Source organism: Sarcophilus harrisii, chromosome 1 (genome assembly GCF_902635505.1).
Source record: "Sarcophilus harrisii chromosome 1, mSarHar1.11, whole genome shotgun sequence".
NCBI classification, from domain to species: domain Eukaryota; kingdom Metazoa; phylum Chordata; class Mammalia; order Dasyuromorphia; family Dasyuridae; genus Sarcophilus; species Sarcophilus harrisii.
Window position 1 is genome coordinate 17779262 of NC_045426.1, and position 16813 is coordinate 17796074.

Consider the following 16813-nt stretch of genomic DNA (forward strand, 5'->3'; position numbering starts at 1 on the left):
ATAATTACCCAAATGATGTCTATAATATAAAAGCAGCATAGAAGTTCTGAAGGTGCACTGTTCTTTCTTCATCTCAGAACCTTATATCCATTATGCTAAATCTTAGTAGCAAGGATCCATACTAGGAGTGTCTAGGAGTACACTGACAATGGGAAAGACTCCACATGTTGGCAGAAAAGAATTCTGATCCGCTCCTTCAGGAGAAAATTATAATGCTGTCTGAGAAATCCGATTTCCCTACCTGAGAATTCCATGTGCTGAGGACTTTGGAGAGATTAGTGGGGAATCAGGAGATCAGGATTATCCTCCCTGTGCAGGGCCTGGAACCAGCAACTTACTCTTTCACTGCCTCAATTGTCTGCATCTGCAAAGTGGGGATAGCAGTATTTACCACCTACCTGCCACACAAGAATGTTATCAGGGCTAACAAGTGTCTCTGAAGAGTCCATGCACAGGGAGAAGTTATATAAACTAAGGCTTCTAATCCTCGTGTCCTCAGCATAAGGAATGCCGGCAGTAGGGGGTCCCTCCAACCACCAGGAACAAAAGTCTATCTACAACTTAAAAAGGAAACTCTCCAGCGTGGGACATTTCAGCATCAAGGTTAAGTTACTGACTTCTCCGCAGGAAAGTGGCTGAGGTAGGCCTAGAATACAGTTTTGTCACACTCCAAACTATCCAGTTACACCATGATGATGTTACAACACAACGCGACTAAGCAGCTATTTTAATACCTCAATTGCAAATGTTAAGAACTATTAGGGAGTAAATTTTTCCACATTTAATCTCAAATAAAGAACATTGTCTTCTATAATTAAGATATGTACATATTAAATTAAGTATGCCCTTAAATATGCTGGGATTTTATGTAAAAAAATGCAAAATAAGTCTCCATCCTATTCTATAGATTTCACAAGTCTAAAGTTAAAAAAAAAAAAGCAATAACTACCTCTAATTAGCCTCACATAAAATTTTATAAGATTTAACTCTGGTTTCCTATATTACAACACAAGGACAGTAAGTTATTGTTACAAAGTTACGGATTCTTACTGTAAAGGTGAAACACAATAACAATGAAAAATGTGAAATGAAAACACATATGCAATGCATCAACTGCTTTTAAGATCAAATTTACAACTTAACCACTACTGGCCTTTCCAATGAACAATTAAAATACTGCAATTATGTTACTAAAGATTTTAAAATTAATTTGGTCATATCTAGTAGCATTTTAGCAGGGATTTTTTTTTTCATGTAAAATCTCAGTGATCAGAGATCACAAAATTTTAAAAATTCATCAGAAATTATCGTGAATTATCTAACATATATAGCAAGCTTAATAGAAATACAGAAAAAAAAATCAGACCTCAGATCACAACTAAGTCTAATTTTATACCAAATAAATCATCCATTCATTTTGGATTATAGAACTCTGTCAGGGAACCTCAGTAGTAATTAGTAGTTGATCACATCTAATAATACAAGAGTATTTCTTCAGGATATTTCATTGATCACTGTGCTAGAGTGGAACTCTTTATAAGAAGCACATACAAATAAAAACCAAGAAATGAAGAAGGATCATAAAAACTTTCTGAAAACAAAATTAAAATTATATTCTTGGCTGAATTAATAGTAAATAGTTAACTAATTTTTAACATTACTAATCTGACATTTTATTTTCTATTCCCAAATTATATTCCACATAATTGCACAAAATGTCAGTTTTGTTTAAATATCTCTAATAATTACAAAAGTTGTCTTCATGTAATTGCCATAATCCACTTGATTTTCTCAGCTCAGCTAAATTGTTTCTCAGTATTTTTATTGCATCTTTTGGTGGGAGGAGACAAAAGAATGATCTCATAGGAGCACACAATTTTAATTTAATACATCTAATTATATTGCTATGCAGTGAACAAGCTGCATCTCACAAGAGATGAAAAATCACAGCAAAAAATAGCAGACTATAAGTTGACACCTCCTGGCACACAGAGAATGGCACATCAGACCACCTTAGCTGGCAGATGCCTGTCACTACTATTTGGCTGCTGAGGCTTCAGGATTCCTGCTGTACATCCTATTACTGTGCACATTCACCAATCAGGGAAATGGAACATTTTGATCCTAACTTCTAATTATTTCATCTTATTCCAATGGATAATTTTCTCTAAAATACTGCTTCCATACAATTATAACTGTGTCACTTTTCTCAGTACAGCAGAACTCACTGGAAACAAAATGGACGTGTGCTTTTTGGGGTTTTTTTGCTATGAACTCAGTTCTGATCATGATATGACAGTGCCCAAAATAAGATTAACTATTATGTTAAATATATTTCTACCATGTTTAACATATATTGGACTACTTGCCATCTAGGGGAGAGTGTGGAGGGAGAGGGGAGATATTGGAACACAAGGTTTTGCAAGGGCTAATGTTGAAGAACTGTCCATGTAGATGCTTTGAAAAATAAAAAGCTTTAATAAAGGAAAAAAACCTATATGTTAAAACATAAGAAAATGCTGGTTGCAAATGTAGCATTTGTTCTAGAATTATTCATTATTGAGGTCAGAACATTGGTTAAAGCAAATGAGAGATTAGGAAAAAGGAAGAAAAAATGCTGTGATGTTGTGATAAATACTTGGGATAAAGTGGCAAAAACCCATCTGCCCTCAAAGAGTTCACACATTGGTGGAGGAACATAAAACATAGGAGCAAATAAGATCAATACAAGAAAAATTAAAGAACATCTTAGAAGTAAGACACTGACCATAAGGAAGACTAAGAAAGGTTTCTTATAAAGGGTGAGATGTTGAAGGAAGCCAAAGAGATGGCAATGAAAAAAAGAATTTCAGATATGGGGGACATCCAGAGAAAATATCCAGAAGTCAGGTCTAGCAGCACTGACCAGATGTGATCCACAACTGTGGCTATAGGCAAGGAAAGTGAGCACGTGCCCAGGGCATATGGTACCAGTAGCACAGGGAACAAGATAATGTTCAGGACAGCATGGCTGGGAGGCCCAACCGTGGCTTGGTGAGAGGAACGAGTCCCTGAGATTAAGTCCCTGGACAGAATTCAGAAAATAACAATAAGACTTGAAACCTAGGGCAGCATTATCCACAACTCAGATTTAAAATCTAATTATAATGACAAGCTACAAAAAATAAAATAAAACAAAATAAAAATTATTTAAGCAAAGAAAAAATTATAAAACCATAGACAGTTACTTTGGTGTAAAAGACAACCCGAGTTCATATTTAAAGGAATTCAGTGAGGTTAAAAAAAAGGCACTCCTACCCCAAAGAGTAACACCATATGGTCACAAGTCTCAGGAAAGTTCTTGAAAGATCTTAAATTAAAGAATAAAAAAAGAAACAACGAGGAAAAATTAAGAAAAAATGCAATCCAAGAAAATTACGAAAAGAAAGTTAACCAAGAAAAAAAGATACAATATTTTATGAAAGAAACTAACTCCTTGAAAATTAGACTTGAGCAAGGGGAACTGATTGATGTTATAAGACACCAAGAAATAAAGATACTAGCAAAAATAGAAGAGAATCTGAAATATCTCATTAGCAACTGATCTGGAGAACAGATAGAGAAGAGACAACATAGGAACTGTCAGACTTACCTGAAAGTTATAATAAAAAAAAAAAAAAAAAAAAAAAAAAAAAAAAGAATCTGGATACTGTATTACTAGAAATTATTAAGGAAAATTACACTGAAATTCTACAATAAATGGGTAAAGCAGAAGTGGAAAAAAAAAAATCTACTCTTCACCAAATGAAAGAGATCACAGAAAGAAAACTTACAGAAATGTCATAATCAAGTTCAAAACTCCCAAGTTAAGAAAATATTGCAAATAACAAGAAAAAAATTTAAATAGTGCATAAATATGGTCAAAATTTCTCAAAACCTAGTAGCTTCTATTTTAAAAGACCATAGGTCTTAAAACATTATATTTCAAAGAACAAAAGAAGGAAAGAAGAAAAAAGAGGAATACCGTGTTGTACATAATAGGTTTACAGCTTCATGCACATTTTTAAAATTATACTATGTTATGGAAATGCTTGTTTTTATTACATAAATTATTATTATAATTATTTACAAAATGCTCAAATTAGGGAAATGGAAAGCAAAGAGGCTAGTGTCACTGAATCCTAGAGAACGTGGAGGGCAGTAAGGAGTAAGAAGGGACAGGGTGATGAAAGTATGTTCCTGGAGGACATAGGGAGTCCTTGGAATGCTCAGAAGCCATGTTCGAAGAGGGCAAACTTTCTTATGACTTATCCAGATAAAAAATGCTAAATGTGAATCTGACAAGACTATCTTTCATCTAAGGACCTTTCTTGCTAAGCAAGAAGTTCTGATCACCAGTATATATATATCACTAAATGAAGAGTAGAAGATAATCAATTGTAGCATTATCGAACTAGCAGAGAATTAGAAGATGTGGCCGTTTTCTACCAGTGGATTCAGTACGCACCCCAATAACATCACAAATTTCTATAAATATAAAGCCCATTTCTTCAGGGTAGTTTTATTTAATCTACTCAGATAATTACTTGAAACTCAACATATATGAATCATACAGATATGTAAACAATCAACTTTCAATATTTTATCAGATGTATAAAAAGATTTCCTTCACTTTCAATAGTTCAACAGCATATAGAGGTTACCTTACATTCCCCACAATAATGGCATTAAAGCCCAAGGCATGGTGGGAGGCTCTATATAATTTTTTAGGATAAGCCCTCCCAATGCAAATAGGTTTACAGTGAAAAGGTTGTCCACAATATCATTAATTTTGCTGGTCAGATTAATTCATGAAACAATTTATAAAAGGGTTCACTAGAAGCTCATTTCTTTCACTAACCAGGCATTTGACTCTGAGTTCATCACTCTCCATTTCCTGACCTCAGTTTTCTACTCTATAAAATTTGGCAAGAGAACCTACGATTTCTTTACTTCTAACATTATAGGAACTTATCCACATTTTTACAAATTTTTTCCTGAATAAATGAAATGAATGTTTTCAGAAAGTATTGGTTCCCTTTTAAACTCTGAAAACAGTTTGTATACTTAAGAGAAAATGTGTAATTTTTAGAATTACAAATTCTGAATTCACAAACAAATTTTTATTTATTTCAGAAAACAGAACAGAGATTCAGAGCTAGAAGGAAACTCAGAAGTCGTCTGGTCCAATCCAAGAATTTTTCAGGTGAGGAATGGGAAAAACATAAAAGATAAAAAAAAAGTAAGAGAGCTGAGATTTAAACCTAATGCTTCTGACTCTGGATCAACTGATCTCTCCATTGCAACATGTTGCTCTTTAGGGAGATACCATAGATTTTTTCTGACTTTCATTTATTTAGTTGAGGATTATTGAATAATTAGTATACATAAGGTACTCTGTCAGAGACACAAAGATGCATAAAATTCACAACATGCCTGAGAGCAGAGGGAAAACATCAACACAGGAACCAGAATTATGAATGGGAAAAACAAAATGTTAGATTATTTGAAGAGGTGGGAAATAACTGCAATGGAATCCTGGGACCAAAGACCAAAGAGATCTAGGCTGATCCACTTATTTAACTAACGAGCACAATGAGGAAAGGAAGACAAGATGATGTGTTTGACAGAAAAAAGTACCTCTCAACTGTAGGAAGAAAAGTCAGTGTGCACTACATCATCTCATCTATCTATTTAAAAACTGCAGGAGGATTTCACAAGAATCCATTATATATTAACCAATCGATTAATCAATTTTTATTAAGGATCTACCATGTACTTAACACCTACTATGAGAGTGTTCCAGGCACAGGGGACAGCACCAAGAAAAGGCCCAGAACTGAGAGATGGAGTTTCTTATTTGTGGAACCACCATGAGGTCCGTGTCACTAGATGAACTCTGATTCTGAATCTAGAGGGCACTGGAGGTATTGCAGTGTCTTGGATTGGGGGGAGGAAGCGGTGTGAGACATGATCAGATCCTCATTTGAGAAATAGAACCCCTTTACTGGCTGAAGGGCGAGCAGAAAGCAGGTGGAGGTAGCGGGCAGAGAGAAGACTGAGAAGCACACAGAGAGCTGGTCACAGAGCAGGCCACAGAATGGATGTGAAAGGTCAGAGAGGGAGCAGTCAAAGATGCTGAACCTAAGGAGCTGGGAGGAAGGTGGCCCCTTCCATGAAAAGAAGGTAGGAGCAGGCAAAGTGTTGAGAAAGACCACAAGCTCTGTTTTAGAGCCTCAGGTGTCTCCCGGTCTTCCGTGTGAAAGGCAGTTGAAATGGGAGACTGGAGGTCAGCAGAGAACCTGGGGCAGAACAGCAGGATCTGGGAACCACCAGCCAAGATAGCAGGAGCCTGAGGGACACTGCCAGGTAGAGTTGGGGATCTGCAGGAGGTTCATGCAAGGGGAGAGAGAGCAGTCAGAGAAGTAGGAGGAGAACCAGGAGAAAGCATCGAGTCTCAAAAACCCAGAGAAAAAAGATATCAACAGTGTCAAGGGTTAGCAAGAGTCACTGAAAATTAGGACTGAGTCTGAAGGCAACTGGATTGACAACTAAGAGTCACTAGTAAATGGGGAAAGGTGGATGTATAAGGAGTAAGAAGAGAAAAAGTGCAGGGACCTGTTGTAGATGGCCTTTTCAAAAAGTTTAGCCAAATGGGGCAAAAGAGATAAAGGATGTTCGGTGAAATAAAAACGCTGGAAGAATTACTTAATATAACAAAACATCTAATAATCATAAAGTTAGCTAGTAATTCATATAGGCAATAAAAGTTTACCAGTGACATATAAAAATAAATTTAAAATTTATTGCACATATTTAACTAAATTTATATTAGGGATACACTATTTAATAATTTCTAGAAAGACATTTCTAAAAACACTTACCTCGCCATGGTTGAAAAAGAAGCACAATACTGTAACTAGGCCTCCTAGTCGACTCCCACTGTAAAAAGAAGATGAGTATATCAATGCGATTCAAGTACAAAATGAATTTTATTACAACAAAATCTTTAGGTAACAAAAAGATTTCCTCACCTATTTAAAACAGAATTTAATAAAGCACAATTTGAATTCAACCAAAAAATATCCTGAAATTCCCAACATAAATTGACCAGCAGTTTATTTCCCCAAGAATATTATTCACTACTGTGTCAACTTTAAAAAAAAGTTTTCCACACTAAAAAATGTACAATACTAAAAAGAAATCAAACAAATCAAGAAATGCTTGTATTCTTTCCAATACAAGCACATTGATTATTTACTTTTTAAGAAAAAGTCTCAGAGTGCTTTAGCTTTCCCAGTTTTTAAGAAATTAATGGGGGAAAAATAAAATCACAGGGCTAAGAAACTACAAAGCAGGGATCTTATCTTTGGCCCTACCTTTACAACAGCACTCTCAGTGACTTCAAAAAAATGCTCCACTTCCTTAAGTCTTACCCTCAGAACTCAATTCTCTCCTTATTTACAATATCCAGCTCCTTCCAGGTCCAATCTGAAATATGAAGGTAATCCCATTTCACTCCTACCTGGGCAGAATCACTAAATAGCTCCTGGCCCAGGATTTTACTAAGCTGTTCAAATACTACCCAAACCTGTGCGATTCTCTGAAACAGGTGGCAAGCTGGCAGGAAAATGGTCCTATTACCTACCTACCTTAAGGTGGGTTTCTCTCTCTAAGTAAGAACTCTCTCCTGCACTTGAACACAGATTTGGCTTTTATAAATAACAAGAGGCTGGGAAAGAATCCTTTTAGGGAGGTATATGCATTATGAGTCTTTTTATTCAGCTCAAAGGAAATCTTGCTTTGATTAAAATAATTTTAATAATTTTAATGATAATAAATCAAAGCAAGATTTTTGATCAAAATGATTTTGACATCTATTTTCTATTATACCTAGTAAGATACTTGAGTGAGTATATTCAGATACACTGTTCAGATACAGTGAGTATCTGAAAAAAGGCAAAACTTCTATAAAACTCCTCCACAATATGTGCACCAACTGTCAGAAAAAAATCTCTTTTTTGTCTCACATTTATTTTATTTTATTTTTTTTATTTAATAGCCTTTTATTTACAGGATATATACATGGGTAACTTTACAGCTTTTGTCTCACATTTAAAAAAAAAAAAAGTTTCCAGGTTTGAACATACTCCCCATCAACTCTAAGAGAAGTTGGCTTTTATTTACTGCATTTATTCACGTGACCTGTTAAACCATGTGGTCATTCATTTCCATGCTTCCAATTATGTCTTTGCTAATCTCAAACCTAAATTTTGACAATATAAAGCTAAAACAATCACCAAGATTGCTCCATTTTTGTCATTGGAGGAGGTGATACATCCAGAAGAAGAGCTACCTTCTGCCTCTCCAGCACTTAGCCCCGTACCAGGCATCTAGTGGGAATATAATAAATGTATGATGATTGACAAGAAAACCAGGGAGGGATGCCAAATATTTGAGCTCATCTGCTGTCATTCTGGCATCTGCATCAATCTTTGAAAATCTGGAGCACTTGATGACAAATGTCATTTCTCCACCTCCTGTGACAAGGCACTAAAAAGCACCACTTTTTCACCAAGCAGGCAGATGATCTTCAAAACCAAAGATGATCAGAGGTGGACTTCTTTGTTCATGAGACAGCATGTGCATGATCCAGTTGATTAAAAAAAACACACACAAATGTAAACGGACCCAGGAAGCAAGAACAGCTGCAGCTTCTGAGGATGATGTTCCTTTCTTTAGGATACCCTGAACCTTTATAAGCCATAAATGGTCTTTAAATGATTACATTTTGCTCATGTAAATGCATGAAACATCTTTGTGTAAAACTTACTATTTCAGAGAAAGAATTCTAAATTTCAGACTGTTTGTCTCTCTCTTTCCTTTGCATAAGGAAAGGTTGATTTTTAAACCTAATTTGTTTCTGCACTATTTCCTTAACACTAGGCTGGGTACCAAAAGGCCAAAACAAACCAGACTCTGTCCTCAAAGAACTTAAAGCACATTGTTGTGAGGAAGAGGTATGGGTCTACACAGTGAAGAAATGATAACGGCTAAAGAGGGAACAGGAATACTGGATGTGAGAGAAAATCGTATCAGCTCGTGGCATCCAGAAAGGGTGAACAGAATAGAGAAGAGCCGAGCTGAGAGCGTGAAGGACAAAGATTGTGAAAAAGGGATATGAAGGAAGAGTACATTCTCAGTGTGAGGGATGGCCTCCGTGAATGCAGGAAAAGAGGAGATGGGTATCAAATGGGGAGAACGTTAAGTAGCCCAATCTGGTAGGAAAATGGAGTTCATGAAGGGGAGTAAAATGAAGGTAAGCTGATACAGTGAGCTAAAAGGAGACGGTGTGGGGCTTGAATATCAGGTTAAGGAATTTGCATTTTTTTTTAATTTCAGAGGAACATCAAGGGAGAAGCATTATCAAGTCAAAGGTAATTCAAATCAAAGCTAACATTTCTACCTCCCTTCAGGAGATTCCTATAAGATGCACTCTTCACAAAGAAGCAATGTGCTTTCAGACAATATGACTGACAAAGAAAAGAACCCCAGGATTTGCTTCATCATCTGTAAAATGAGGAGATTGGATTAAATGGCCTTTGAGGTACTTTCAATTCCACATCTATGAACCCATGAGCCTACGTAAATGCAAAAACTAGAAGCACTTTACATACCCAACAATAGAGAGTAGTTAAATCAAGTGGAGTCCATTACTGTAATGGAATACTTTAATGCAATTAAGATAGACATGAGGCAAGGAAATCTAAAACGATCTTTATGAAATAATTTGGAATAAAAATTACAAAAGAATGGAATACACATGTATATATACATATGAATAGACAGGATGAAAAAAATCCAGATGAGATTTTAAGGAAACTGAGAAGATATTTCACTGCTATATGTGCCTTAATTTTATTAAATCAGATTAAAATAGCTATTAAACAAATATAATTTTGTGTTCATGGCTCTTCTCAACAATGAGATGATTCAGACCGGTTCCAATAATCCAATAATAGCGAGAGCCATCTACACTCAGAGAGAGAACTGTGGGAACTGAGAATGGATCACAACAGACCATTTTCACTCTTTGTTGTTGTTCACTTGCATTTTATTTTCTTTTTCTTTTTTTTTTTTCCTTTTTGAACTGATTTTTCTTGTGCAACAAGATAATTGTATAAATATGTATGCATATATTGGATTTACCATGTTTAACATATATTGGATTATTAGCCAACTAGAGGAGGGCGTGGAGTGAAGGAAGGGAAAACTGGAACACAAGGTTTTGCAAGGGACAGTGTTGAGAAATTATCCTTGCATATGTTTTGAAAATAAAAAGCTTTAATAAAAAAAAAAAATAAACAGAATACTATAGATGATTTTAAAAATCAGTAGATGCTGATTGTCCTGTGCCTCCTAATCAGAATCTCTAAGGCAGGAAAATACAGTGTTTATGGCCCCGGTTGAGAATGCTGGTGAAAATATCAAGAAATGGAACCTAAGAATAAAGGCCAGCTGGAAATAAATTAAGAGGCAAATATTTCAAGATTGGTTGGAAGAAGGCAATTTGTTTAACTGGGCTGTGGGCCCAGAGCAAAAGAGGGTTGAGCACGGAGGTTTTCCAAACGGTGACCTGAGTTTTGTTTTGTTTAATTGTTTTCCTCCTCCAGACAAAGAATAGGCATCAATCAGGAAGAAAGGGAGGAAATGAGAAAGAAATAAAAAGAATTAGCAATAAGATTATAACTAGGGCAACAAATAGAATTATCACTAAAAAGAATTTTTAAATAGCAAAATCTCATTTAAATATGATGGCAAAAAGAGGAGAGTTTAATTAGCCCAATTCTTAAAGTTTGGGGTTAGGTGTTTTTCCTCCTCTAATAGACTATAAGTACTTTGAAGATAAGAACAAATATAATGTCTTCTAGCCCCAGCATCTAATGCACAATGTAAGGCATAGAATTGACGGTAAAAAGATTGTTTAGCTTGAGAAATAATGATATGACTATATAAATAAATGAAACAGAATGAGTCTTTACAAGGAGCCAGATGGTGACCGAATAGGCAACAGGAACCAGCAGAGCCTCTCAGACAGGGAAGGCAAATAGTCAGACTGGGGCTTTGAGAAAACTCCAGCTTTGATAGTTAGGTGGAAGACGAACTGGAGAGGAGAGAGGGGTCACTACAATGGTCCAGCTGAGAGGTGAGGCCACGTGAATGTAGAAAAGGGACAAATACAAAAGGCCCAAGAGATGAACTGAAAACACTTGGCAAATGATGGGATGAGGGGAAAAGAACAAGGATGACACTGAATATGAATTTGAGTGTCTGGGATAATGGGGCTAGTCTCAACAGTTATAGGAAAGTTGGAGGGGGAAAGATGACTTCAGTTTTGAACATGGTAAGCTTCAGATGCCATAGGATATTCAATTTGAAATGTCCAATAACAGCTGGTGATGTGGAGGAGATCTCAGGACTTTAGTCTTGAGTAGTTCTGAAAACATCAGTCAACTATAAAGAGGTGCATGAATCCATGGGAACCGATGGAATCACTAAAAAAGAGAGTCTAAACAGAGAGAAGAGACCTTGGGACAGAGCCTCGGGCCAGCAAATGACACTGAGATAGACTGATCAACAGGCAGAAAACCGAGAATAATGTCCAAAACATCCCAAAAAGAGTATCCAGGAGGTGGTCAGCAACATCAGATGCTGATGAGAAGTCAAGAAGGATGAGGATTGGGAAAATGGCTGGGGATGTGACAATTAAGTATAGGAAGAGCAGTTCTAGTTGTATAATGTAAATGGAAACCATATTAGATGGGGCTTGAGAATTAGTAATAGAAGTACCAGCAGGAAATGTAGGCAGAAAGTGATTAGGAAGGACTGAAGTGGGATGATGGATGTATGAAGGAGAAGAGAAAGAGAAAAGGAGAGAAGGGAAGCAAACAAGCACTTACTCAGCACCTACTATGGGCGGAGTACCATGCCAAGGACTTTGGAGAGTCCATGCGCCCTTCACAGCAACTCTCTAAGGATGTTATTCCCATTTAATCAATGAGAAAAACGAGGCCCAAAGAGGTCACAGAGTCCCACAGCTGTCATTATCTGGGGCTTACCTTGAGGCCATCTGCACTGCCTGCAGGAAACAGAATGGAGGAGTGGCCAGACTTGGTGACAGGTGGATGTGAAGTAGGACAGGGGAGAAGGGGGAAGACAAAGGACAACTTCCAGCTCACCAATCTAAGTGATGGGAAGGAACAAGGCTAGGGTGACCACAGACCCAGGACCTTGACCATCTGGGGAGTCCAACACCACTTTGCAGACAGGTACACTGGGACCCAGGGAAATAAAGAGGCTGGGTCTTGTCAGTCCCAGGGGGGTCTTTTTTTTGTGCAGCAGTAAGAGAGGGGCCTGGAGGTAGCCTGGCCATCCCCATCATCTGATAGTCCAGGGGGGCCAAAGAGGGGGCATGCAGCAGTGGTCAGATCCGAACATGGGTACTCTGCCTCCAGACCCTGCACCTGAGAGCTCTGAGACTACACCCAGAGAAGAAGGAAAGGGGCCCGAGTACAGCCATGGACGGCATTAACCCAGGAGTTCCAGGTCCTCTCCAAAGGGCCTCCCAAAGAAGAGGCTTCATCACCGCCCTCTGATTCTGCTCCTTCTTTGGCTCATCGGGAATTTTGTGATAGGGTGAGGAACACAAAGGAGCTCCAGGTCTTGGGCTTAATTTACAGACGAGGAGACAAGCCCTGGGAGTCATTGGGCCCAAGCTCCCAGGAAGTGGCATCAAAGCCAGAGCACAAGCCCAAGGTCGTGAGCACAAGTTCACCATTCTCTTACCACCTCACCATTTTCCAGCTCAGAATTTTCAAGCTGAGAATTTGGGGCTCTAGCCCCAGACACCCTGGAGATGAAGCATTTTCATAGTGTACCTTTAAGGCATTGTTTCCCCCCAAATTGTCCATTCTCCTGTCTATAGAACTTAAAATTGCTTATGAAAACAACTATCACCAAAGTCACAATTAGTAAAATATTGTTTCAGAGAAATGAACAAAATGACTTGGGCTGAGGAGCTGGCAAGTCTTGAATAGGCAAGGTTCCAATCTCAGTTTCCTCTCTGCACTTGTACAACCCTAAGCAGGTGCCTCCATCTCACTGGGCTTCAGTTTTATGTTTGCAACACGAACTTGATCTCTAAGAGTCCTGCCAGATGTAATGATTATCTAAGCAGTCATCCTGCTTGCATAAAAGAAAAAGTCGGTTCACAGTCCAATCCCATGCCCCAATCCAATGGCTCTCCTCACCTCCTCTCACCCTCGACTCTACCATAACCCCCCCCCCTCAATTCTAGTTTTCATGAGAGTAGCATGACAGAATCAAAAAAAAAAAATTATTTGGAATCACAAAGATCATAAGCAATCTAATACATCAACAATTTCTAGTTTTTATTCCTCCGGATTCAGATGGTACTATTTATAGAAAAACTCAACACAATTTTACATATTATTCTCTTCATCCTTAACATAGATCCTAAGAAGATTCCAGCCTCATCCCACTCTCTTAAGATTAGAAGGGTGACTAAGCTAATGAACGGGGAAAGGGGGAGGGATACTGAGGAAGTAGTAATTTAAAGCACTTCCAAAAATATTTTTTTCACGTTCAACAAAATTAAATACAACTAAAGCAATTTTGAAGGAAGATACAGAAGTAGAAGAATCTCCCTAATCCATTCAACAAGCAATATTTTAAGAAGAATGGCATTAAACTTTATACCTGTAATTAGATGAAAAATTTTCAAATGAAAGCTTTTCTTCTAAAGATCTGAAACCCAGTGAAATGCCATCGTGATACTGATAACTCTCATTTAAGGCTTCTTCTAGATACTCTCTTCTCACTGGGTTGGGTTTTGATGTTTTTATGACTCTTAACTGTCACCTTCTCTTCCAGGCTGGTTGACCATTAGTCACCTTGATCCAGTTGGCCTTAGTTCTACTACATGAAAGAGAAGGGGCTGGGATGATCTCAGATAGCCTCTAACAGCCTGGCCAGGCTTTAGAGCCAGAATCCTCTGCCCAAAGCAGAAGTCATCCTCCTCCTTCCAAGATTCTTCCCTATTCTGTAAGAAAGAAAATCCCCCAGTTCGGGGGAAGTTCATAACCTCAGAGGCAACTTCATCTCATGCCACTCCAAGTCTACATTACAGATGTGACCCCTATGATATCTCTTTTAACTGTCCCCCCTTTCTGCAGTCTCTCCAGATCGCCCCCCCCCCAATCCCTGCTGGCTTCCCTAGCTGGGATCTCTGCCTCCAGGTTAGTCCTTGCCCACAGTTGCCACAATGATGCTCCCACAGCTCAGGTCTGAGCACATCCCCTCCCTCAAGGAGCTTCAGTGGGGCTTTGCTGTCCCTAGAATAAAATACAAATTCCTCTGCTGGTTATTTAAACCCTTTCTCCATCTGGCTAGAGGCTACCTTCCCCAGCTAATGACAGCAATCAGTACTTCCCATTCCAGCCAAACTGGACTTGGGGTCCTGTCTATGACGTCCTATCTCCTCCCTATGACCCCTAGGTCTGGACATTCTCCTGCTCCCATTCCCAATTCTCTTGAAGCACCACCTGATTGCCCCAGTCAGTGCAACCCTCCTCCAAATCACTTTGGAATTATTTCTCCTCACTTTTATAGCTGTATTCCCCAATGCCTTAAGTACACAGTAAGGGCTTAATAAACGTTTGCTGACTGACAGCTGCTCTCTCATCCTCCTTGAAGGCCGAGGGGGGAGGAAGGGAGGGCTGCCACCTCTGGGCCCAGTGGCTTTCAGAGGTCCCCTGCTACTCAAACCCCTCTCATGCTGCTGGCACCTCTGGCAGTGTACAAAAGTCTCTGGATTCCCCCCAACCCCCGAAAGGTTTTAAATGTGGGAAATAAAACACACAGTATTACAAAGGAAGCCAGGCTCCTAGACCTCAGAGCAGGCTGAGTCCCTTGCTGTAAGCTCCACCTTTGCCATCCAGCTCCAGGCAACGTGGGGCCCAGACTCATCCCTCCCCAGTCTCTTTCCCACACTCTCTGCTCAGTCACATCGATTTAGAAACTTGTCATTTACCTCCGGCCTCCCCATCTCACCCCAAATCATGACCCTTGGAGTTCTCAGTTTCCTTCATGGTTCAACTCAGAGGCTGCCCTCCCATGAGGTCTTGCCTGACTTCTGGTTCTCCTCCCCAATGTGTCAGTTCTCTCCTCAAATAGCCTGTATTTATTTCTCTATAGACATGCTATTTCCCCTAACAAAATGCACACCCTTGAAGAGCAGAGTCTTTATATCTCCAATAACCAGCATAGGTCCTTGAACACAGGAGTCAATTAATAAATTATTTATTGAAAGAATGTTCCTTGAATTGCACATTTTTAACCTATACTGGATTACTTGCTGTTGAAGGGAGAAGAGTGAGGGAAAGGAGGGAGAAAATTTTGGAACACAAAGTTTTGCAGGGATAAATGTTGAAAATTATCTTTGCACGTATTTTGAAAATAAAAAGCTATTATCAGAATAAATTTTAAAAAATAATGTTTCTTTATAAACTAAAATAAATTTTAGAGAAGGTGCTCCATTATAAATACCAACAACCAAGTAATAACAATCTTCATGGCAACTCTTTTACTTTTTAAGATTTTTATGGTAATGTTCATAAAGCAATGAGTCATTAGGACTAAAATTATTCTCTTCCCATGTTCTTTACCTTAAGGACCACAATGCAGGTACATCTGCTATCTTAAAAAGAAAAATCCTGATGGATCTATGAGTAAAAGCAATTCCCTGGGATTACTTAAATTGATTAGAGACTCACAGAAATCTATCTAAGGCTTTATTTTTTTTTTAAAGTGTGAATTCTCAGCATGGAATTAATGTTTATATTAAGAGGAAAATCAGTTAAGTGGGGATCTAATTTTTAAGATTTATTATTCTATATTTGTAAATAAGATTAGAAAAATAAGTGAATTGATTAAGTAGGTTATTGTTCTCTAATGATTATAAAAACACCACATTTTCTTTTCATTAAATTTATTTGGCAAAATCCACCATAAAGACACTGAAACCTCTCTGGACTCAGAGCTCTTACCTTAGGTATGTGCCATAGATGAAAAACAAAGCCATCATTAGTCCATTTAATAGAAAGATCACTGCGACATAAAAGCAAGCAGGGTCTCCCAATCCTTTAAAAAACAAACAAAATGCCCCACTATAATTAAAAATCTACAAATGCATTTGGGTATGTTTCTGTTCTGAAGTATTTCCCCTATATTTTGTAACACAAAAAATGTTACAAAATAGTAATACTTAAAAGACTTCTTCAGAATTCTTGATTAATTAGATCTCTGTTCTTTTTACATACAAATGAGTGGAAACCAGGAATTAGAAGCACAGCATTTATCCTCCAAAGAAACTTGCCTTCACAGCTTTCTATAGGACTAAGCCCTTCTCCTCGGGTAACTGTCCAGCAGATCTTGGTCTGAATGCCAATCAAGTCCATTATCCAGGTGTATATGCGATACCAGCTGGCTAAGACTACCTAAAAAGAAACAAAATAGGAGACAGTTGAGGAAAGGACTTGGTTTATTATGGTCATGATCGCTACAAAGGCTTCTGGGACACTATCCCATTAATATTCCTTGTTTTCTTGTCTATTTTTCACCAAGTCATCCAAATCTCTCAGTCTTGAAGCAACATGCATATTTCCAGGCCAGAATTGTCACTCCCAGATTTCAAATCTACCCTCTCATGTAATGG

The 16813-nt window shown here is 38.0% G+C and overlaps 1 protein-coding gene across 1 annotated transcript in view; it reads right to left on the reverse strand.

The window, feature by feature from the left end:
- Nucleotides 1-16813, reverse strand: part of DPY19L1 (dpy-19 like C-mannosyltransferase 1) — a 106324-nt gene that overhangs the window by 57788 nt on the left and 31723 nt on the right. The window contains exons 5-7 of the mRNA XM_031953001.1: nucleotides 16475-16595; nucleotides 16146-16239; nucleotides 6903-6960 (exon numbers count right to left, since the gene is read on the reverse strand). Of these exons, the coding sequence (XP_031808861.1) occupies nucleotides 6903-6960; nucleotides 16146-16239; nucleotides 16475-16595 (273 nt within the window). The remainder of the gene's footprint in view (nucleotides 1-6902; nucleotides 6961-16145; nucleotides 16240-16474; nucleotides 16596-16813) is intronic.